Source organism: Oscarella lobularis, chromosome 14 (genome assembly GCF_947507565.1).
Source record: "Oscarella lobularis chromosome 14, ooOscLobu1.1, whole genome shotgun sequence".
Taxonomy (NCBI): domain Eukaryota; kingdom Metazoa; phylum Porifera; class Homoscleromorpha; order Homosclerophorida; family Oscarellidae; genus Oscarella; species Oscarella lobularis.
Window position 1 is genome coordinate 677,775 of NC_089188.1, and position 22,725 is coordinate 700,499.

General features: G+C 42.3%; 3 protein-coding genes across 6 annotated transcripts; all 3 read right to left on the reverse strand.

Annotated features, from left to right (window-relative positions):
• Positions 1-684: 684 nt before the first annotated feature.
• Positions 685-1,673, reverse strand: LOC136195469 (ubiquitin carboxyl-terminal hydrolase 9X-like). Its single transcript, XM_065984794.1, has 6 exons — positions 1,520-1,673; positions 1,336-1,448; positions 1,120-1,278; positions 1,008-1,064; positions 816-931; positions 685-764 (listed from the first exon to the last, which is right to left on the reverse strand). The coding sequence occupies exons 1-5, from the start codon at positions 1,671-1,673 to the stop codon at positions 926-928; spliced, it is 489 nt and encodes a 162-aa protein (XP_065840866.1). The 3' UTR covers positions 685-764; positions 816-925.
• Positions 1,674-6,213: 4,540 nt separating this feature from the next.
• Positions 6,214-13,058, reverse strand: LOC136195309 (uncharacterized). Of its 3 annotated transcripts, none has more exons than XM_065984617.1 (4): positions 12,618-13,058; positions 12,443-12,544; positions 11,352-12,377; positions 6,214-11,300 (listed from the first exon to the last, which is right to left on the reverse strand). In XM_065984617.1, exons 3-4 carry the CDS (start codon positions 12,231-12,233, stop codon positions 6,441-6,443), a joined length of 5,742 nt encoding a protein of 1,913 aa, XP_065840689.1. In that variant the 5' UTR covers positions 12,234-12,377; positions 12,443-12,544; positions 12,618-13,058; the 3' UTR covers positions 6,214-6,440. The 3 variants fall into 3 exon arrangements, with proteins under 3 accessions (XP_065840689.1, XP_065840688.1, XP_065840687.1); XM_065984616.1 differs by having other exon boundaries at positions 12,443-12,528; positions 12,584-13,058; XM_065984615.1 differs by having other exon boundaries at positions 12,443-13,058.
• Positions 13,059-13,109: 51 nt separating this feature from the next.
• On the reverse strand, positions 13,110-17,134 carry LOC136195241 (uncharacterized). Of its 2 annotated transcripts, none has more exons than XM_065984532.1 (22): positions 16,968-17,134; positions 16,837-16,918; positions 16,319-16,369; positions 16,085-16,268; positions 15,797-15,863; positions 15,658-15,739; positions 15,230-15,344; positions 15,015-15,176; positions 14,895-14,952; positions 14,797-14,839; positions 14,691-14,736; positions 14,578-14,638; positions 14,434-14,525; positions 14,306-14,374; positions 14,188-14,251; positions 14,053-14,129; positions 13,905-13,998; positions 13,793-13,850; positions 13,714-13,739; positions 13,589-13,662; positions 13,255-13,530; positions 13,110-13,204 (listed from the first exon to the last, which is right to left on the reverse strand). In XM_065984532.1, exons 5-9 carry the CDS (start codon positions 15,803-15,805, stop codon positions 14,931-14,933), a joined length of 390 nt encoding a protein of 129 aa, XP_065840604.1. In that variant the 5' UTR covers positions 15,806-15,863; positions 16,085-16,268; positions 16,319-16,369; positions 16,837-16,918; positions 16,968-17,134; the 3' UTR covers positions 13,110-13,204; positions 13,255-13,530; positions 13,589-13,662; positions 13,714-13,739; positions 13,793-13,850; positions 13,905-13,998; positions 14,053-14,129; positions 14,188-14,251; positions 14,306-14,374; positions 14,434-14,525; positions 14,578-14,638; positions 14,691-14,736; positions 14,797-14,839; positions 14,895-14,930. Both variants share the same exon structure in this region, with proteins under 2 accessions (XP_065840604.1, XP_065840606.1).
• Positions 17,135-22,725: the final 5,591 nt, after the last annotated feature.

Consider the following 22,725-nt stretch of genomic DNA (forward strand, 5'->3'; position numbering starts at 1 on the left):
AATCTATGGTTAGATCGTTTGCGTTCACATGCATGATGTCGAAAAGCGATGACTGAATGCGCTTGAGCGTTTTTTCTTCGCGTTTCCTTCGCGTTTTGTGAGATCTTTTACGAAAAATCACGTCACATCCGTCACAACCATGAATGCACGCATGCACGTGTGTTCGACACTTCTTTCCTTCTAATATGTGGACAAACACTTAATGCGCACACGTGTAACGCTCTTTGGTTGATGGAACTAACATTTGGATGGGAGCTGGGGTGGTAAAGTTGGTAATGAGCTGTGGTGGTAAATTGTCCGTATGACGATGAACCGTACGACGCCAAGACCATTTTGTTGACTTGGTTGAGAGCGTGCATTTTTCCATTGAAGGACGATATTTGAAGGAGCCTTGGTATAAAATAAATGAGAGCGTATTTTTAAATTTATGGAATCCCCTTCTTAAATTACCTCAATATCATCCTCATTCTGAACTCATCCACTTTTTGAATCATCTCCTTTCGATTAGGATCGCCCCAATAAACAACTTTCAAAGACTTCCATAATAAAATATTTAGGTTAAAGCAAAACGATAGTATCTTTGGCGGGTGAACTGACTCGAAAATAGAGACGGAAAAGCGTCGTTCTTCGCCCCGTCTTTCGCCTCCTTCTTCAAATCGTCGTCGTTGAGACTCTCCAAGACCTCCAGCATATGATCGGCGCAAGGAATCACGTATTTTCGAAGGCATTCCAAAGTCAAAACGTCAGCGCAGCGGCAAAAAGGTCTACAAAAAGAAAGAAAGTAATAATGAAAGTCTAACATTCTTTTCTAATACCGAATAAGCGCAGCCATGATTTGCACGTTCAGGTTTCTGCCTTCAAGTACGCGCTTTCGCCAGATGTCAAATCAGTTGTAGAATCCAAAGGCGTTCACCAAATCGACAAGTCAACGCTGGGGAGAATAAAAAAATCCTTGTATACTGTATATATATTTAGAGACACGTATTTAGTGCAGTATCAATTCTTACCTTGGGTTTAGGTTTTGCCGGTTTTGCATAGACCACATAGACCACATCAGTAAAAGTCTAGAAGGAAGAAACGATTTCTATTAGAACTCTGGTGTTGCATAGAGTTTATTACGTAATCAGAATTTTCAGACGTTTCGGCGCTGTTGAGAACTTGGAAGCGAGACGAAGAACATAAGACCATTGCAAGAAGATCGAGAAGATGCAAGACGTCGTCATTCAACTTGAGAACGCACAATTGAACAAGTCGTAGATTATTCGCTTGAATGTAATGCTATAAAAAATCTTAATCACTACATGTACATGTATAAATTCTCACAAAATCCCAAACCTGAATTTCAGCTTTCCACGAGCAGACAGCCTCGTCCGTCAATATTTTAACAAACGACGAATAGAGACCGTCTCTAAAGAATCTCTGACACGGCTCGCTTTGAGAATCCAAGCCTGACAGTAATTCAGACAGGGTCTCCCTTAGAAAATCTCCACAGAAACACACCCCTTCTATCTAAACTAACCTCTCTTGCACAACCCTATTGAAGCCAGAAGCAAGACCTCCAAATCGCCACGAGGGGTCACAGGCACAATCCACTTCGTCCGATTCAAACTATCGTCCAATTTCTGCAACAATTTCACCGGAAAATTTGCATCGCCGACGAAATTCGTCGTCATCCCTTTGCCAAGAGCTGGCAAAGTGATTCACAGAGCGTGTTTCACACATTGGGCGCCTCAAACGAAGTAGAAACCACTCAACGTTCAGCGACTGCAAAGATATCTTGGATCTGCTTTGTCGCGATGGGTCACTTGAGTGCTAAGACACGTTTTCGCGTCGAGAGCGATCAATGCTAGGCTCGAAAAGACGCGAAAGACGCAGTAGAAGCTACCTCCTTGGTCGCGAATCTCAGGGGCCTCGATCCAGCTGAGTCCAGCGCGCTATCATGCGTAGGCGATTCACGTTGACAACGGTTGCTTAGCGAATCTCCGTCATTGGACCTGTACGCTCGACAATTCTTCGAAAAACTTCCTCTTTCTCTTTCGAATGCTTCGCTCTTGCGACTCACTTCGGAAGACGACGCCAGCGAAAAAAAAACGGCAAGGCAACATACGGGAATGTGAGATGGAGTAACAGCCCGCGCGCACCCTGCGCGCGCACATACAACTTATTTGATTGCGAGGTAGGACAGCAGGGGGGACTTTCACTGCGCATGTGTGCGTTGCTAGGTTTTTCGCGGAACTGCGATCGCATCTTTTCCTGTCTTTTCCTCACTTCTCTCTTACGTCTTAAGTCTAAGGGGCTATTCTAAGGCAAATTTCTTGAGAAGAGAAAGTGAGAGGCAGCCTCAATTGTCAGTTTACGCCCAGCTTTGGTCGGTTTGAGTTTATCTCTTTTTGTAACGTACCTGCAAGCTCTTTTCTTGTTTCGTCCAGTTCTCTGACGATACCGGATTTGCATTATTTACCTTTTTGACTAGTGTACGTACACAGAAGCGACGAATTAGAAGTATCCATTGCTCAAAGTACTTGTCCATATAGTCCATATAACTAGCATATTTTAATTGGCGAATCTTCTAGTTATTCATGATTGTTCTTTTGGGCTTTATTGACGTACTTCGGCTTGACTCCTGCAGGAACGAATGTTTTGAGTTTTGCAACAAGTTGATTAATCAGGTCCTGAGAGGAGTAATAGTCAGTCTCTTCTTCTGCTGCTGCTTCTTCTTCTTGTACTTCTAGATCATTGTTCCTCTCATCTTCATGGAGCTCCTGGACTTCAGCAGCTTCCCCACTGTCCTCCATCAAAGTCTGGTTAAATTTTTCACACAGTTTGCGAATGGCGTTTAGGAGAAAACGATCGCAGTGGACGCAATGACCGTTTCTGGCGCACTGCAAATGAAATGAGTGGCCACAAGTCATCAGAATAGCTTCTTCTGCTCTATCAACCACAGTGCAGTTCTTATTGTCGCAAACGTATTCATTTGATGGTGGCACATCTGTTGAGTAGCCCAACGGAAAAGAACGTTCATCGAACGGTGAGTCCAAAACAGGAAGTTTAAATGTTGTTTTCTTTTTCGTCTTCTGTATTTCGTGAGCCTCTCCACTTCGTCGATAAATTTGCCCAAAAATGTCCACAAGAAATTCGGCGGTTTTTCCAGCCAAGTGAGTTGCATTGAACTTATGCGGCTTTTTCATTAACGGTTTTAAAAAGTTCTCAGCGAATTCCGAGTCAAATTTTCGAGCACTTAGAACCTTGGCAATTTCTTCAATCTGCTCAGCAGTTGACCAAGACGAGCTGTGCATTCGAAGCATTGAGTGGAATATTTCAACTTTTTTTTCCGTGAAAATGTTAAGGTGATTTGAAAACAGCGCCTTCCACTCTGGTATGACCGTTTCATAATGTAGCATATCGCTAATAATCGAAACCATTGATCTATCGTAGTGATGTCGTTTCTGGACTACAAACATAAAGGAGAGACGCACCATCGATTTCCTCCACAGATCGTAATTGCTTCCTCTGATTATTGTGGAGTAGAAGAAAACGACTAGCGGAACCAGGTCTTCAAGAAGGTGTTTGAGCAGAGCGAAGTCCGCGTCTTTGCACAGCCTGAAATTCTTTAGCACATCTTTTCTCACAATAAGCCAGCCTCCCATTAGTGCTGCAAGAAGAGTAAAAATTCTTTGAAAGCTGGGCTTCTTCGGGAGCACTTTTTTCTTTCCGAACAGGTATTTAAACGTTTCTGTGAAAAGTTTATGATAAATAAATATCTATTGGAATTTGAACTTAGATACTTTCGAATATTGGATGATAAAGACTCAGAAGATTTTGTGCAGCATTCAGGTAAATATGAAATGGTCCGAGCACTGGAATCAGTGAACGGTATGATGTTGGCTCTTTCTCTCTCTAATAAATTTTATTTACAGATGAATTTTAATTATATGCTCTACCTTGGCAATCAATTTCTTGAAGGAGAAAAACGTTGGCCAATCTCCAAGAAGGGGTAATGCGTTTACTTCTAAGTAGTGCTTTAGGGGAGGATGATTTTTTAGGACGATCTCTAGCACTTCCTTGTAATCACGTGATGAATGCAGCTGGTGTTGAATTTCTTCCAAAAGGCAGACACTTTTCATGAGGTCCAAGTCTCGACGATCAGGGGAAGTGTAGCACCTAAACAAATATTTATTTCAACACGATCATAATTATTTAGTTACCGCATATTTTCCAAAGATTGGACTATATCAGAAGTGTCAATTTTTAAGAAAGGTTCTGGTACACTCTCCATCCACGTGTAAGAAAAAAAGGTCGCCAGGTTTGATTCAAAACAATCCACAACTCTCCCCGTGTTCACCATTCCTCTGACACTGGAGCGCGTTGGCATATAGTGTATAGGCTCCGTTGGCAAAGAAATACTAGGCACACTTGTGTGGATATCAGCTAGACAAGTGGCCATATGGATGGCAGTTGAAGTCTGTCCAGACGTTGGCCGCGGGATGGTATGAATTGTGTGGTAGTCGTCAATCATCAAAAGAACACACTGTTTTTGTGTTCTAGCATTTTCAATGAGCTGGTCAGCTATCATTTTGTTGTCGATGCTCAATGCTTTCTTGAATCTTCTAATAGTCTTTGGATGGCCGCAAATGCCAAGAGCTCGACCACATTCCAAGGCCAAATTGGAGCATCCCGACAGTGACAGGTGCAGTCCAACGTCGTTTGCAAGAACTGTGTTTCTCTAGATCAAACATTCGTTTATATAAATTTGTATACATAATACACAGAACTGCACCTGGTTGCAAAAATAGGCGTATCGATGTAATTCGGCAACAACTCGCTGCTGCCGTAAGTCTTCTCTTTTGTCACTTTGCGCGTAGTCTCCCTGCAGGGCACTGTCGACCATTTCGAACAACCCTGGAGCATGGTTTTCAGCAAAGGCTTTCATTGCGTCTACGCTGTAAAGTTTGGAAGTGCCTTCAGTACTGTTGTGCTCTGATAACGCTCTTTGAAATCGCCTAACAAGTTGAGGAAAATAGCCTAAATTATCATGGTCACGTGAAAGTAGTTAACATTATTTATTTGAGTACCGTTTTTCTCCGATCGCAGCCTTTCTGTCTCCCTCCTTAGCAGCTGATTTTCGTCTTCTAGGCTCCTCAATTGTCTTTCCATGTCAATAAGTCGTTCGTTTACGTCCTCGGCGGGAGCATTCTGCGTTTTCATGCCAAATGTGAATAGATTGTTTGCTTATCTTTAGGCTTACTCGTGCTGGCTGCAAAAGAGCTTCATTGGATAGCCGAGAAACGTCCAAAGGCGCGACGGCAGCTACTCTTTTAGCCGGAGATTGGTAAAAAGAGTGATCGATCACTTCGGGAAGAGAGTCTGCTTCGACGAAGTGCTTCGCGCACAGGTAAGCCGCAACCTCGTGAGTAACGTCGTTGAGAACGGAAAGAAGGCGTTCTGGACACGCCCGAAGGCCCCCGGAACAGCGATCGCGATCGGTTACTATGGCACATCGATGGTGCTGTTTCGATAGCGCTTCCGCGTGGCGAAGGCACAACGAAACTGGCTCAAGGAATCCACGCTGACGAGCGTCCTTTTCAGAATAGCAGCGGATGACCCCGAAGCAAGGCGTCGCTAGCGAGTTTTCACGGCTTGGATCGTGGTGGCACACGACTTGTGCAGAAGACATGAGTAAAGGTACGCCAGACAGGTGATCGATTCCACCCGCCTTCTGAAAATGCCTTTCGCGGGTTTTCTTACGACGCGAAATGTTATTAGAACGGCGCGAAAGCGATTAGGACACTATGTTTGTGTCAAGAGAAGGCGGCAGCGAATTTGCGGCCCCGTTCGCTCTGTTTTAGATCATCGCGAACTCTTTCGACGCGTTTTGTGAAAATAGCACCCCCTTAGAAAAAAATAGCCCCCTTCCCATTCAAAAGATCCTTTATCTGGGCAGCGTTTAGAGGCGGTCGCGACCTTATCAGATAAGGTAGTAGCTTATCACAAGATGTTTCTCTTAACATGTCGACATTGACGCGAAATCCGCGTTTTTTATTGGCTCCCGCCTAAATGTTTACGCACATGCGCAGTGAAAGTCTCCCCTGCTAGGTAGGACTAATGTTGAATTCATGGCGCCGCAACTTGCAGCCCCTGCCTGCCGCTAAATCAAAAATTAATATTCAGAAGAAGGGAAATACTAATCTGTAATGTTTCATGTAATAAGTGTCTGGCTAATGTGAAAATCGTTTCTGGTAGTGGAGGTAAAAAAGTTTAAAAACAGACAGAAGAAAAGAACGACCACTAAGGTATATATATGTACATACGATATGTATATGTGTGTGTGTGCGCTTGCTTGCTTGCCTATATGTGTGCGCAGGCAAAGAATTTACAATGTAACAGAGCGTGCTTGGAGAAGTCTAAGAATCTGTTAATAATTGAGATGACTAGCTTGAAGGCTAATCTATTTCAATCTTGATGATTTTTTTCTGGTGATGTGAAGCACGTTCATCTTCTTGCAACGAGAGAAAGCTTCGTTTTCGCTCAGGATTTTTTGTAAAGTCACCTTCACTGCTGAAAATAACAACCACAACACTGTAAGGACTTTCGGGTTCGTGAACACAAGTCCAATACACATCGCACTGAGAAACTCTAATGTCACATTTGCGAAGAAACTTAATTATTCTTTTCTTCGTCGTCAAATTCAAGGTAGAAGCGAGACCAATTGGCATAGCCCAGGCAAAGTCTATAGTAGACCCCCTTTGACCAATAATACGTTCTAGATCTAGTTGAAGGAAAAGACCAACTGAATCTGGCCATTTCGTTACAATTTTGTTGTCAACAAACGACAGCAAAAGGAACAGGTCTGATGGTTCCTCTGAACTGTTTTTTTGCTCAACGCTAAATTTCTTAAAAGCGTCTTTTACCGTTCTCAAATTTTCCGACGACATGGGTTTCACCATGTCTTTTTCGTAGCACGGTGGAAAAACCACGTACTCGCATTTCAAATATTCAAGGTGTTGGTAAAGTAATTCTTTTAGTGACAAAGTCGAATTGGGACTGCAGCGGCACTCAAACAGCGGCAATTCTGCCTCTCTAATAGAACCCGAGGAAACTGCTGACATTTCACTTTTTGGCGACGGTAAAATCAAGGCATCAGAAATTTTTTCCTGCTTTAGCTCCGTAAAAGGGTCTACGCTAAGCGGTAAAAGAGCCATTCTAGAAGTATCGGCCCTCGCAGAAGAATCGCCAAACTTTTTAAAGTTTTGTTCCAGCTCCCCACTGTCTTCTTGGAGCTCTTCCTTGTTCACTTCGAGCTCTTCTCTGACGTCTTCTCTTTTTACTTCTCTGAGGTCTTTTGTGTCCTCTTTGCGCTCTTCTCTTTTTTGCTCCGTAGACTGTTTAACGTCTGATGACGGATATTTTATGGACCCTTCGATGAGCGCTTTAACAAACACAAATCGACCGTATTTGCAGCACAACAGTTGTTTTGCATCACAGTCATCGCAAAACATGACATCTGCCAAGAAGGGAGCTGGCATGAAAAAAACATCCTTTTCAACAGTTGCTTTCACGTTCAATAAGTAGAGAGCACCAAGTCTTCCGTGACGAAAAGGTGGACGCCTGTATCCTAGACGATCAAACTTCATGCCCAGCACACCGTACTTATCTGGTTGACCGGAATAATCAACAACTCTTGTGCAAAGAGAAGTTTGCAGCTCTTCTGGTAATTCTGCCCTAGGATCAAACTGATTCCAGAGGTGAGAAAGAATTGTCGTCAAATAGGTTTTTTTCATCTTTATTTGGGGTCCATTTATATCAGCAAAGTCAACGCAATAGAGCGATGAAACGTTGTCGTCCATGTGAAACGCAAACGACAAACCGAGCGCATGAGCAAACAGCTGCATGAAAAGACGACTAAATCCGATCCTGTTTATGTCATCTGTCACGTAATCAAAACTGTAGTCTAGCTGCTTCCGTAGCGCTAGTGGCAACAAGAAACGTCTTGGCAACTGAACAATAACATGAAATCGTCCCCAAATGTTTTGATATGCTTGAAACTCACTTTCACGAACAACCAACGCAAACAGAGGTATAAACGTTGATCCTCTTTCGATCAGGTGTGAGAAATTTAACAATGCTCGACGAGCTCGATTGTATGTAGGAATGAAAACCCATTTGAAGTCACAGAGAGCTTGAAGATTATCATTCTGTAAAAAAACTCTGAAAGATTTGAAAGAACTTCCTCCCGGAACTGAAATTAGTACTTCGTTAATTTCAAAAATCTTCAACGCATCTAGCTTGAGGCTTTTTGTAGTGACGTCAAAGTGAGACTCCTTTCTTGCTGGGAGACAGACAAAACAATTTCGAGAGGCGTGATATTCAGAATAGCTTTTGACATGGTTCGTTTCTTCCTCCCACTCAACAACAAAATTGTTTCGTCTTCCACGTGGATTAACATCAGGCGTGTCTCTTCCAATCTTTCTCGGATTAAATTTATTCAAAATCTTTTTAACTAGTTCCGAACGTTTTTCCCTTGGCGTATAATGTAAAAGTGGTTCGTACTTTGACTGGGAGAGTTCATAGTCCAAACGACGCGCTTTCTCCCAGTTAAAATTAACATGATGAGGATAAATCCAATCCTTTTCATGAAACACTGCCTGGCCTTCACTTTCTTTTTCGTCCATCTTGGCCTCGTTATCAAAGTCTCCACAGTTAATTAGTTCTGAATCTTCATCTCGACAGATTTTACTCCTTAATTCTTCAATAAACCTCAAGTAAGTGCCTGTTTTACCTATTTGGGGTTCCGCCTGAAGTAAAAGGCGGTTTTCCGGAACGCGTTTAGGTTCATGCTCGTGATCGCAACTAGTAGGTCCAGCTTCATAACCCAGCCAGCGAACGCGAAATGGCAGATCGGGTTTCTCTTCGTCCCAGTTCTTCTTGTCTTTAGTCTTAATCATTTTTGTATCAGGATTCATTTTGATTGCAGTGAAAGAGGCACAGGTATTGAAGTGATTTTTAAGTTTCTTGTACAGTTTTTGTCCTACTATCGCAAAGGGCTCGTTCACTGCCTCGCTTCGGTCAACGTACCGACAAAGCCTTCCAAGTTCCTGCATCATTTGCGTAATTGTCACCGTCGCTGTTTCGGTGTGAAACAATCTTAAGTCCATGCAATTCAAAGTGTGGGGAAAGGTGTCCCCCATTCGCGCTTTCTTCACAAGAATTAACAAGCAGGGAAATGACTCTAAGTCCATGTAAGTCCTAAAGTGGCGATGCTGATGTTTACACAACTCACATTCAAGTGCATCTTTAACCACTGGCGTAAAACATGAACAAGAGCAGTCACCTTGAGCTTTGCAGCTGCCAAGCTGAGATTGCCTTTTGAACTCGTCAACTCCAAATGAATATTTCACTTCAGCGTTAATCTCCCTACTTCCAAAGTCACAAATGACAAAAAACGATTGAAACTTTCCGCCAACTGCGCTATCTTTTACAAGAGACAACGCTGATCTAATAATTGAAGCAGTCTTCTCTCCCATTTTTTTAGACTTGACGCGAGCAATTTTAATAGACGGCTTTTGCAAAATAAGCTCGTGCAAAATGCTGAGAGTTGGAATGCAAAATAGTACATGATTGAAAAGATCGGGCCGCTCGTAATGGTGATGAACTACTTTTGTCTTAGTAGAATCATGATGTACAGATGAAAGAAAAACGCTTTCACAAAAGATGTCTAAACCCGATTCGAGTTGCTTTGTCATGGTTTCTTTCCGTATGTTGAAGAGGTGGGAGAATAATGTGTCTCCAGCTTCAACAGCAAAAGTTTTACAAAACTCTTCGAAAGCTGAAGCCTCTTCTTCACCGCTAAGTTCTTGCTTGAATTTATCAAGAAAATTAGCAAATGAGTCTCTGGCTCGTATTAAAGAAGTCTCTAAAACCATTTCGGTTTTTTCTGAGAAAAGCCAAAGCAGAAGGAAAGCGTATTCCCAAGCGAGAACAACGTCCAAATCAGCTTCTTTAGTCTTAAAGTAAGGTAGTTTACCCAATTTTCTCAAAACTTTTGCGAATCTTTCGTCATTTTTGATGAGCCGCTTTTTAGCATCTTCTCTCATTATGCTGTTCATGTAGTAGTTTAAGGAGAGGTACCGTTTGGGAATATCAACCATCTGTCCGCCAGCTTCTTCCTCTTGTATTCCGACAACATCAAATTGGAAGGCACAATTTCGCGGAAGCTTTCGAACTCTGTGAACAGACAGTTGTTCAACACCACTTGCTTGACTAATCTTGTAAATCCCACTTTCGACGTTTTTCTCTGCTTTAAGATAGATACCACTTGCTGTTGAGGCGGCTCTTAGTGAAACAATGCCCATTCCCGAATCCAAAACAGCTTCGAAGTCAAAACAGTGCTTCGACATAGAATCAATGTTCTCTCTCGCAACTGCAATTAAGTCTGAATGAGATTTTCCGCGGCTCGTAGCTCCCGAGGTCAATCCAAAAATTCTACCAATTGCGCCAGTTTTATAGTCGTATTCAAACAACCGAACAATTTGCCCTGAACTAGATTGCGATCCGTCAATGAAAATCAAACTTTTACTTGAGGAAGATGCTACTACTTCTCCATCAAGAACACCAACGCAACATTCACCATTTATAGTTGAAAGACGAACGGCACAGCCTTTTCGAAACTGCTCCAAAGCCAATTCTGCCCAATGAACAACATGACGTTCTTTCTCCGTTTTAGACCCCTGGTCTTGATAATATACTTGAGGAATCCGAGAATTTGTAGTGAGCAAATTAAACGGCGTAGCAGATACTTGAAGAACGACAACGTCCTTATGTTGGCTCCATGTATTAACAAATTTATGAAATGCCTTTTGGGTCTTCTTCTCCTGAGGGTTTTTGCCCTCCGTCTCTTTGTCTTTCACAGTTCCCCAATGGCTCTCATCAGCTACAACAAGAAAAAGAGTTCTACCCGAATCCGATTCGTTTTTGTCAGCCTCTTCAACGTTCTTCCTAAACTTTTCAACCAATTTTTCTTCCTTATCCGCGAGCTGATATTTTAAAATACGCTCTTCTCCATAACGTTCCCTGTCTTTCCCAGCAAGTGAAAGAGGAACAATACCAGCATCTGGATGAAGCAGACGCTTTAGCGTTTGGTTTCGCAAAGAATTAAATTTTGCAGTAAAAATCAGAAATTCAAAATTGGTGTAGACGTCGGATAAATTTGTTAACTTCTTGAAGTGAGTTTGAAGTATTTGCCTAAGCCGACACAGTAACACATTTGCCATCAGCTTTTGGTCAGGATAGTAAAGTATTTGGTTCTAGAATGTTATGCCGTCAGATAGAATAAGATAGGAATTATGAGTGCTTACTTCAATGACGAGTCTCCATGATGGCCAACTTCCAACATGAAAAACAACTGAAGTCACCTCTGGTAGAAGTCGGTGAAAATCGGCCTTCAGAACAGATTGCCTGTCCCTGTCTCCAAACAGCATAATAAGAGAGAGAACAGCTTCAACGGGAATTTCAACAACAACATATGCACTGTTGTCCGGTCCTGTTTCACGAATTTCTATTTGATTTCGAGAAACACTAAAGCAGGCGCTGAGAACGTCTAAAAGAAAACATCCTTTTTCTCTAACTTCAGAAACAGTGATGCCATGTAGTATTAAAAGAACATTATTTCTTTGCTGAAGAACAAGAGCTTGATTGCTGTCTGCGCTTTCTGCAGATGCGTGGCTTTCCTCCTCAGTGCAGTAAACGCGTAGTTCAGCTTGCAGATCAGCTCTTGCCGTTGCAGCAAGATTTGGCCTGTAGCGGGCGACCAAATCGGAAAATTCAGACCCGAAGTGCAAACTAATTCGATTGCGAAAGTTCACAGGATAATCTGTCGGTGAACGTACTCTGGAGGGCGTGGCCGGACCGATTGTGGAAGACAACCTATTGAGTATTTCAACAGCTTTTGCACAGCTTTCGCAACTCCGAAGTATTTCCATAAACGTATAGAAGTCTCTTTCGGGTCTTTTGAAAAGGTATTCGGTCAAAAGAATCCTCGCTTGCTCCTCCTGCACCTCCGAGGAAAGTCGCAGCTTTTCAAAGTCTTCCTTGGAAAGCAATTCTCTTGCATAGAGCGAATCAAGAATGCAGACCGGCCGAAGGCAGTCGACCAGCTCTGAAAAAACCGGACGAACACGCGTATTCCAAACATTGCTTGAATTTTCGCTTTGCATCGACAAACCGCGGTCTGATGACATGTGGAATGGGAATCAAAATAGACGACTTTGCGGAAAGAAGAGTAACGGCAACGCCCTTGTTGACAAATTAAAGGAGCATGCGCTTTCGCAACTTTCATTTTCACCATGCATGCAAGCATGGGGCGCGCCTCGGCGTAGGCAGAGCTATAAAGAAATATTTATTTATAGTTCTGGGCGTAGGATCACCAGTTTTCTTCTGCATGAATTACCTCCATGCTGTCATATACTGATTCAATAAGTTTCTTCTCCATTTAACAACTGTTTCTTCATTTATTCAATCTTCGCAGAGCAATGCCTAACGTGACGTATTGCTAGAATAATGAAAAGGACAATGACATACGACGAAGTACCTGTATACAAATTATTTCGAAAAATACTCCTGACTTTCGATTTGCCTAATCCCTTCTCTCTCATCAGACGGATTCATTTTCACTTCGACCATTATTCCGCATCTCTTCGAGTGCACGACAAAGTGAGGCCGCACGCCTTCTTCTAGAGCGAGAGCAGGATGCACCTCGAGGCACCCGTGAGAAAGTTTCATTAGCAAACGCAAAGATATATCGAGAGAGAAGATAAATATAGCTCAACAACGTTATAAGCCGGCTGGTGGAATCCCTCATCTTCAAAGATACTAGATCGCATGTTCTCCAAAACAGAACCCATATGACGAGCCCATTGAAAAACATCTTGGTTTTCGAGCGCTTCCGTTGTCTGGTAAAGCATTGAACTTTGCATGATTCTGAAATAGACGATAGATTAGAGAAGCAATTATAGCTATCGTACAAAATAACAGTAAACGATAATCGTCACAAGGGTAACCGTCGTGGGGTCTAAGCTTAGACTTGTTCGCTGAAGGTTTAGCTAGGGCTTTACGTTAAAATTTAGAATAGCGGTAAATTCGTTTTTTGAAGAACTCACAACGTCGTTCAAATATTCTAAACCCTGCAAATGATAATTTTCTAGACTAATACCTAGATCAGGCCAGATATGAGTTTATTTTAGGAGAAAGATCGTTCCAAACCTGTTCGTTGCTTGAATGGAAGGTCAACCAGTCAAAGAATTACCTGCATAGAAACAGAAAAAAAACATTTATATCTAATCAACAGAATTCCAAACGCAGTGCACAAATAGACAACAAACGACAAAGCCAAAATACTGAGTAGAGTAAGCTAATAATGAGCATGTTAAATAATTCGCCCATTCTCAATAACAGCCCTCATGAACAAGAAGATTCACTGTATTTGGAGGCCATGATGAATGTCCCATTGGTGGTTTCAATATATCCCTGCTAGCTCTTCTGTTCATTAATTGAAACGCGACGCTAAAAAAATTTGACAATGGATGCGCGAGCTTACCGTAAGAGATACTGCTTCAATTGAGACGGCGTTTGACGTGGATTCTCACTCAGAAGCTTGGCAAGTATTCCTGACTGCAAAAAGTAAATTACTGTTACATTTGAAAACGTTTTAGGCCTTCTTACCACTAGAGCTGTTCCAAAAGATGTACCTTTAATTAAGAGTGATTAAAAATTCAACTTTTATTGAATGCATTATACGTACCAGAGTCTGTCTTCGTGGATGATGGATTGGTGGTACCGGCTCCTAGTATATCTTGACTCTGGGGAAAAACTTCAAAGATACCTGATAACAGTATAATAGTACTGCTAATTACTGGAGCGAATACATCAACGCAAGCTCCAAAATTTGACTGAACTTTGGGTGTAACCATAAACCTGTCATTTATGTCAGAACCTGACACTGTAATGCTAAAATCGGCAATTACCGATTGACTGAACTGACTAGTTAGTAGTATCATTTACGTCTCTGCAACTTTAGCTGGAGACGTCTTGCAAGCGTCTTCACCTTCGTTTCCAGTCGACGTAACAAAAACAACACCCTGTATAGTTATAAAAAAAGATTATCAAAGAAAAAAGCAATGAATTAGAAGCCCCTACATCACTAACAGCCGCACTTGCCGCATGATCAATAAGATCATTGCTTGGAACACCAATGGAAAAGCTTAGGCATAAAGTTTCGATGGCAATTCTTTATCACGTACTTTCCCTTACGCACTTTAAAATAACGGTGCTTCTTTTATACCGTGTTTGGCTGGCGACCCACTGAATAGACTCCACAAGTTTTCTTATATGACACAAAATGAAACCAGGGGAAACACTATTGCTTTATTCTTAATTATTTACCCAGTAGTAGCATATCCATCATCGTCAAGCACTCTTACAGCAGCCACTCTAGCCTTTTTAGCTTCTCCGTACTTCTTTCCAATGATAAAGCGCTAAAAAAACAATTCAATAAAAGGCTCTATTTCAACGGAAAAGAAGGCGCACAGGCCACTAAAGTTCCATGACCGACTTCGTCCGGTTTTCGAACATTGATATAGTCTTTAACCTTTATAACGTCGAGCTATTTTTTAGTCAAACAACCGTTTACGCATAAGTACAATTTTAGCTCTTCCTTCAAAGTCGCGGTGAGATGCATACACTCCACTACAGCAACAATGATTATATTTAGATTGGAACTCTTACTGTACCAATGAAATTACGCACGTATCAATCACGTAAACTTCGACGCCTCGTCCTTGATAATTTTCTTTGTAAAGAAAGTAAATACAATTGAATAAATTTATAAATCTAATAGATAGTACTTGAGTAAGTGTACTTTCTTGTGTTGTGGAAACGCCTTACAGACGTTCTTTCAAGACCCTAGGTACGACGGTTGGTCTAACATTGACGGATAATATTCACGGTTGGCAAGACGTTCATACCCAGTCAGCATCTGATTGAGTTGTACAGGGACTTCTTCTGCGACGGTGAAAATAACTGTGTATGCCCTGGCTTTCATTTTTTTATCCAACGTTCTAAAACGTAAGATTTCTTCTGGCATGACATATTGGACGTGCGGGAGTTGGAGAACTCGTTCAAGGGTGCTGAAATTTCGAATAAGGGTACGTTAATTAATAAAAAGCAAGATAAAAGTTACGCGTTATTCATTATGGCTGAATAAGCCTTGAAATGTTTTCCGATATTGAGCGTTTTCTCAATTTTGGGGTGTTCATCGACGGAATTTTCAAATATTTTAGACACGTGCTCTAGCTCTGAAAGAAAGAAAGCAAAAGTCGCACTATATAGAAAGTATTACTTAACATTAACGTTAAGAGAGGTTGCCTTCAACCTTATTTTTAATTAATTATACGAATTTCGTTAGAAAAAGATGAACCTACTACATGATTTATGCAATGCATGAACTATCTCACAGATGACGCTAATACTGAGCGCTAGCTGCTCTCATACAATCTCGTTTTTATTAAGAGCCACGCTTCAAAAAACTGGTACTCTCCGGTGATTGCATGTGAGGGCTTAGCGAAACAGATAAACTACCTGGCTAGCGCGGTCCCAATGTCGCCTTACGTTGTTCAACGGTGACATGATTGTCAAGGACGACTATATACTTGTTCTTGACTTGTTCGCTTTTCGGTGCGTGCAAAAACGGCTAAAAAGAAAATTCGAGATAGTCTGTGCCGGTTTCAATATAGCATGATACTAGTACCAGCTCCATCAACTCGAACCAAATGCAACAAAACACCAACGAACACGGCAAAGCATAACGATTTCATCTGAAAAAGAGGTTAGCGACTGCTGAGTTGGGGGCAACTCATTCTTTTTTATCTACGCAGGGCGCGCATGCCTTAGAGTCACATAAACAAGATTTCATTGAAACGGTGCCAAAAACATCAACATAGCGCTATATATTGCTTTGCAATATTGATGTGTATGTGCAATAACGCCGCATTTGGAATCGACCGTATGCATTATAAGTATTGCTCTATTTCCTTACAAGACTGTTCTGACTGCAATAAGGCTCCCAGTCATGCCATGTGCTGCGAATGATGACCGGTCTTTAGGACTAACGGTTCATACCGTTCTTGAGGAGATGGACGAACGAGCTTCCGATCGTCAGCACAACAATAGTCAAAGGTGCAACTTCCTTTCCCGTTTGTACAAAGCAAATCCGTTATTCTCTGAAAACAAATAACGTAGCAGAACGTGCACCGGATGAGTGACATCCTACGCTTTGGAGAGGTTTTGAGAGCAATAACCTGCATTACTTTCTTCAACAGTCCTACAATGAAAAATCTCTTTAGTGAATGAAAATTGCGATGATGCGATGACTGCAAGTGTCTATTATACTACTAAAAACAAAAGACCAGAGGAGATGACATATACATATAGGTCATATAGCTTCACATTGAGTACGTCACTTTAGAATAAAGTCTTTTGAAAACGAATGTATCTCACATAAAAGGAATACTTGAAATAAAACGTACAAAAATGATAATAATTGGAGTTATCATGCGCGTGCAGCGTTTGTCCGAAAGAGAAAAGGGGAACAAGAGACGAACACGTGCACGCGTGCATCGTATATAGCCGGATGTGACGTCTACGTTATCGTTCACGTTCACGAAACGCGACGAAAACGCCCAATTAAAAGAACGCGGAGAACTAGATCGATTCTAGAGGACTCCGTAGTTTCGTGCAATTTTAGTTTTGAGAACCATAGTCGATAGAAAAAGAACAATTACGCGGTACCTGCTCGAAGAAACGCGTTCGATATCGCTCACGTGCATTTCTCAGGAATCGCTTCGAATGCCTGAACGCACTGTCCAAGGCACTTGAACGATGATTTCAGCTTATTTCTATCTACCTTTGGTCGCGAATACCTATTCGACTGCATACTGTAGAAATCGAATACTCGAGAGAAGACTCGAGGCTCCTGACACGATTCTTTGCATCCCCTGCGTCTCCTCAAATAGCCGAACCGTCTTGTACAGTGAATAAAACAATTCGTTATCACACTAAGCCGTGTTTTCGACCTAGAAAGCGATTCGCTCGGCCCCAAAGAACGTTTGATACGGGGTTATAGAAAGTTTATCCGGGAGTCCTCATTTTTTTAGCGACAGCGCTTTCTGAGCTTTTTGAGGCCTTCCGCTTCTGTTTCGAGGTTTATTCGGGCGTTTTTAGTGTTCAGAGGATGTTTAGAGTTGTCGTGGAAACTCGAAAGAGGGTATCCTTCCTTGTTTGACGTCGTAGATTGGCTTTTCTCGGTCTCCAATTGTTTCTAGGCTTTGTTTCTAGGCGTTTAGTTGAGATTTTCGTGATTGCGCTAGGTTCCGTTTTGTGTTGGGGCGTTTTTTAGATTCAAGTCGAGCTTGAGAACGCGAATAAATTTATTTCAGATTATTTTAAATATTTTAAGGATTGGCTATGAATGACTTACTGATTTGCTAATATTGATTTGAGTTTGAAACGACGGAGGAAGCCCATAAGTGGCTCAGCTATTCGCTGGTGCAATCAGGTCAAGACACTGAAATGCAGTCAGACATATGAATGCTTTTCTTTCTCGTAAATAAATTAGTGCGTTGATCCAGGTCAGGGAACTCTGCCCGCTTCACTGTGCGTGCAACTGCACAAATATTTTTGGCGTTCGATATCTCGTCCGTCTTGATCGCTGGAAGGACCCACGTGTCGCTCTTCAACTCGGCAAGGCATCGTTCAAGCCACAAAGGTTTGTTCTGATCTCTTTCCTGCGTGAAAAGTACTGCTACATGCGTCATTGCCATATAGACTATTTTGTATACTGCTGCACAGCTGTAGTCTAATATTTTGATGTGAGCATTAGGAGCTTGATCCAATATTTCGGTAGAGCAGTCTTCTGAATGTGATAGGTACCATAGCAAGCCTAATACCTGGATAAAAATAGAGATACCCGTAAATACCATGAGATGATAAGCGACGCCGCACGCCCTTTCAGGTACAATACGAGTATCATACTACTGCGTAGACCAGCCACCATGCACTGAGCAACGCAGGCACAACCAAACAACAAAAGAACGATTTAAATAACTCCAGACGCCGGCTTACCTTTTCAACCATCACGCCATCCTTGTCGTCTTCACCTAATTGCCGTATCAATTCGATCATTTTCTCTCTTTGACGCTTTCCTGCTTGCACCCAACTCTCCTAAACATCGAAAATGGATAAAAGTAAAACGAAAAACTGATCTGAAATGCACCTGAAAACAATGAAAAAGATAATCAAGCTGCTCAGCAGAAAAATTCCACGCCAACTTCGCCAAAAGATTGTGTATGTTCTTCACAATCGCATCATTCTTTCCAGCCTAGAGCAGGCGTAGAACTTACAAACAAAACGTCTAGTCTCCGTAGCAACATGAGCGGCCCAAATGGCATCCAAATCCGCCTGATGAAACTCTTTCTGTCGAGTTATGAAATGCAAAATCTTCTCTAGTTTCTCGACGTATTGAGGCTAGTGGAGATTGTCGCGAAAAACGATAGTCAAGATTTGGTTTTTCTTGATCCACAACTGAAAGAGACGGGAAAAAAGGCGAAAGTAGTTTTTGAAAGAAAGAAGCAAAGACCTCTCTCTCTCTCCCCTATAACTTACCACTAGCGTTTCCGCGCCGACAGTTTCGTCCTCCTCATATTGTCGTCCGTACGACGCCAAAACCATTTTGTTGACTTCGTTGAGAGCGTTCATCTTTCCATTGAAGGACGACGATATTTGAAGGAGCCTTCGTGGATATGTCAATAAATGAGAGGGTATTTTTACATTTATGGATCCCCCTTCTTACCTCAATATCATCCTCAGTCTAAACTTCTCCACTTTCTGAATCATCTCCTTTCAATCCCGATCGCCCCGATAAACAACTTTCAAAGACTTTCGAATCACGAAGAGTGCCCTTTTTTTTCTTTTTTTTCTTTCTTCTTTTTTTTTTTTCTTTTTTTCTCTGGACCTATCGATATACGATCACCCGCGACTGTAGCTTAACCGCCCGTAGCTTGATGGTTCCAGAGGGGCAAAGCTCCCCTCTGCGACCTATGCTCATTGGGGCGGTTAAGCCCGGAGCGGGGCCGCCACCGATACCAGTAAGGTTTAGGGTTGGTGTTGGGTTAGGTACATGAAGAAAACGCTTTCTAAACTCTCTATATATAGAGAGCACTGCGCAGGCGTGGCCATGCGCAGACCAATCATAGATATATGGACCAATCACCTTAAAGATAACGGCCTTACGTATCCGTAAGGACAGCCATGGCGGTCAGGAAAGCCTTGACACTAAATTTCTTATTCAGAAATGGTTTCCCAAGGCATTGAATGCGAGAGAGCAGCTCGACGGGCAGCATTAGGCTCTGCTTTAGTGTATTCAGCATCACTTCTATAACTAGAGAATGATGGCCCGGTGTTCACCGTGTTGCCATCATGCAGAGCCTCCCACCGCTTACCGTACGCGAGTGCATAACATAGTGTGACGTCATAGTTTTTATGCTGTCACATATTCACGTTGTCATTACAGCCGTTAGCTACTACTAGTACAGCTCAGTCCTACCTACATACTGTAAATACAGTACTTGCATGATTGCTGTGTTTTCCTAATTAGGCGCTTTTCTGACGTACAGTACAGTGCGTGCCAGCATAAATGGCCACAAAACGCGCGCTAAGATCACTGTAGATCACTCGTTGCAAGACATACAGTGTCACTGTGTGTCAACGAAAATCACTCTAATGCCTATTTTAAACAGGGATGTCAGTTTGATTTTTGTGGGACGTACTCCCAAAGATTTAAATTTTTGCAAGTTTAGCTCGCGCTAATAAAAAAGTTTCTGAAATGGCAAATTTTGTAAAGGAAAGAACATTTTCAAATTAGCCGATAATAAATTTCTAAACAATGCACGTGAGAAGCCATTTATAGAGTGAGTTTCTTTCTAACTTGATCCCTAACGGAAAAAAATGCATTTCTATTTACGTCACGTGACATCCGTTTCTTTCCACCGAATTACTGTATTGAAAATCAAAGATAATGAAGTTTTAGAAAATGGTATAAAGTGACAGACGAGTTTATGAAAGCCGTCATATGTTGTTTGAAACTGGAAAAAAACGGACTTTTCTGTGTTCTTAGCAAAACGTATAGAAACGTTGTCTGCGGTGAAATCAAAACCGTTTTCTTACAAAATAGACGTAAATAGAAATGCTAGACTTCATTGGAAATCCTTGATGTGACGATCAAACGTCAAAACTACGCCAAATGTAAACTACGCTCTGAATTCCTCGCGCGCTACTAAAAGTCCCGTTTGGCCATTTATGCTGGCTCGCACTGTACTGTATTTGATAATGTGCTCTGTATTTGAGGAGGACCTATGCATGTGTACGGGAAGTGTACGGGTCATATTTCCTGTTACCCGTACACGCGTACATACCCACCCATAGCCCCACCCATATACTGTACATGTGACTGGATACTTTTGATTGTGACGTCAGAGCGTGACAATCAAAACTGTCGTTTCGGTTTCTCAGCGCATTTATAACACGGAAAATAGCACAGATCAATTGGAAATAAGGGTTTCTAAGCATTTTTTTCGTTTCTGAAAGAAAAAACGCTTTATTCGCGCCGTAAATCGCCTTTTTCGGGTCACCGTTTTCGGCCCTATGTCACGCATGCGCTTTACAAAGTGAGGGTTTTTCTTATGTGACGTCACAATGCCGAGCGTGACGAACAGACAGACAGACATACATACAGACACTTCCGGCCCTAAGATCACGTTTGAAAGAGCCTCCCTCCGTCGTTATACGGGCTCCACCCGTACAACTGTGGTGGTCGGCTCCATAATAGTATATCATCGTAGATTTTCGACTCGATCTGTGTCAGTATATTAATATTTTTTTTCTTCAGGCTGTCGATGTCGTGAACTGCGCCTGAAAAATCCTATTTTTTCGTACTGGCATCAGAAAAGGCGAACGACTATCTTGCATTATAATCACCTAAAGCAGCGACCTGCCTCAGGGAAAGTATTATTAAAAATGTTTTGACCTAAGTTTGCGTAGAGTCGTCTGTGAAATGTGAAGAACGAAGCAGCTAGCAAATAATGCGTTCTCATTCTTACGCGCCTATCTATAAGGGAAGCGTAGCCGTCGACTGTAATTTCACATGCAATCAAAGCAACGGCGAGCGACAACTAGAACAAGCGCAAAACGGACAGACAGCCTCAACACAAAACAACCCTAAAAGCAACGTCATGTCGCCTATAGAGCGAGAAGTTCTCAATTTCGGCATTTCCATTGAGCATCAACCAGACACAAAGACGTGAAATTCCCTCACTGGTCCATAGCAACGGACTCCGCTGAGATAGACATAAGGGTAGATGCTGATAAGAGCTGGTCCTGGGGCCGGGTACGTATAATTTTCGGAGAAAGGACCATACGAATAATGTTGGTAATCAATGATTGGGCCACGGCCTGGATGAGTGCCGTTCCAATGCACGTGTAAAGTGCCGACATCAAACTGGTTAGCTGTTTTAAATTATGCTTGAACATTACCCGTAAACGTGGGCAGGGCCGCAATTCAAAGACAAGTGAATGTTTATTTGAACGCGGCCAGCTCCGTAGGGACGAGCTTGGCTAGGATAAATAACGTAGGGCGCGCAGAAGCACGTTTCGTCTTCAATCTTCGTGACTTTCTCTGTACAGTCAAGAGTCAACTCGTTCTATTATTCTCGCGATCACAACCGAATAGTCCGATATGTACAGGCAAACTACTTTTTACTGATCGATTGCGTTTGAGATTCTTTTCAAGCTACACAAGCACGTACAACGGTTTCGCGTTTAGTACCTGTCAGTGAGTCGTACTCTTCCTTAGGGAGAGTGTTTGCCAAAAGAAGGATGACATTGCAAAGGAAAAGCAGAGTTCGAAGCACCATGGAGGCCATTGAAGGACGTGTCACGACAGATCGAAGTAGCTTGTATAAATGACGAAGATTCTGAGACCCGTGGTGTTTTATCACAGGCCTCTCTGTAAATCCAATGGGAGTGGCTATCAATTATTGAGCACCAGATCTCAACGCAGAATTGCATGTTTCGATGAAACTGTGAAAGAGGCGGCTACTGTGTTGTACTTGGAACAGGCTCCAATGAGAGCAGACTAGCTGCGCGACGCTCAGCCGAATTCGGTCTTGGTGCCGCCTTTACGGGCTGCAAGTGGCTAACGTATGAAAAGAGAAGAGAAGATAAAGTTTCGTGCCAGCAGCACCGTCAGCTGTTGCGTCACCCATTTCTTTGCACGTGGTCGCACGTTCCTTTTTTTAGCAGTTTTTTGGCTAGCACATGGTAGAAACGTTTGTTGAATAAGTGGAAAGGAACGCCTACGGAAGCGCTCCCAGCTGATTCGAGTTGGAGTACTAGTACACTGGATTTTAGTGCAAGAAAAGAAACAGTGTCTTTAGAAGAGGTAGCAATCTGATTTGCTGAGCCTTCGATCAGGCTTCTCATGCCTCCGCCATGGTGCTCAGGAGCGGCTCCTAAAGTGTAAAATGAGAGAAAATCGAATTAAGTGTCGGGTGCCAAACCTCTCTCTTCCTCGCTTGCCCTGACTAGCTCTAGCGTACACCTCCTTGACTAATGGTAACGTTTGAG

What these genes read in the sequence shown, in the direction of transcription:
- LOC136195469 (XM_065984794.1), bottom strand. Translation starts at nt 1,673, where the DNA reads ATGACGACGAATTTCGTCGGCGATGCAAATTTTCCGGTGAAATTGTTG. An exon ending in AATAGGGTTGTGCAAGAGAG is followed by an intron (nt 1,449 to 1,519) that starts GTTAGTTTAGAT and finishes AATTACTGTCAG; the next exon opens with GCTTGGATTCTCAAAGCGAG. An exon ending in CGTGGAAAGCTGAAATTCAG is followed by an intron (nt 1,279 to 1,335) that starts GTTTGGGATTTT and finishes GATTTTTTATAG; the next exon opens with CATTACATTCAAGCGAATAA.
- LOC136195309 (XM_065984617.1), bottom strand. Translation starts at nt 12,233, where the DNA reads ATGTCATCAGACCGCGGTTTGTCGATGCAAAGCGAAAATTCAAGCAAT. An exon ending in CATGGAGACTCGTCATTGAA is followed by an intron (nt 11,301 to 11,351) that starts GTAAGCACTCAT and finishes ATAACATTCTAG; the next exon opens with AACCAAATACTTTACTATCC.
- LOC136195241 (XM_065984532.1), bottom strand. An exon ending in TCATGTCACCGTTGAACAAC is followed by an intron (nt 15,345 to 15,657) that starts GTAAGGCGACAT and finishes TCTTTCTTTCAG; the next exon opens with AGCTAGAGCACGTGTCTAAA. An exon ending in CTCAATCAGATGCTGACTGG is followed by an intron (nt 14,953 to 15,014) that starts GTATGAACGTCT and finishes CGTCGTACCTAG; the next exon opens with GGTCTTGAAAGAACGTCTGT.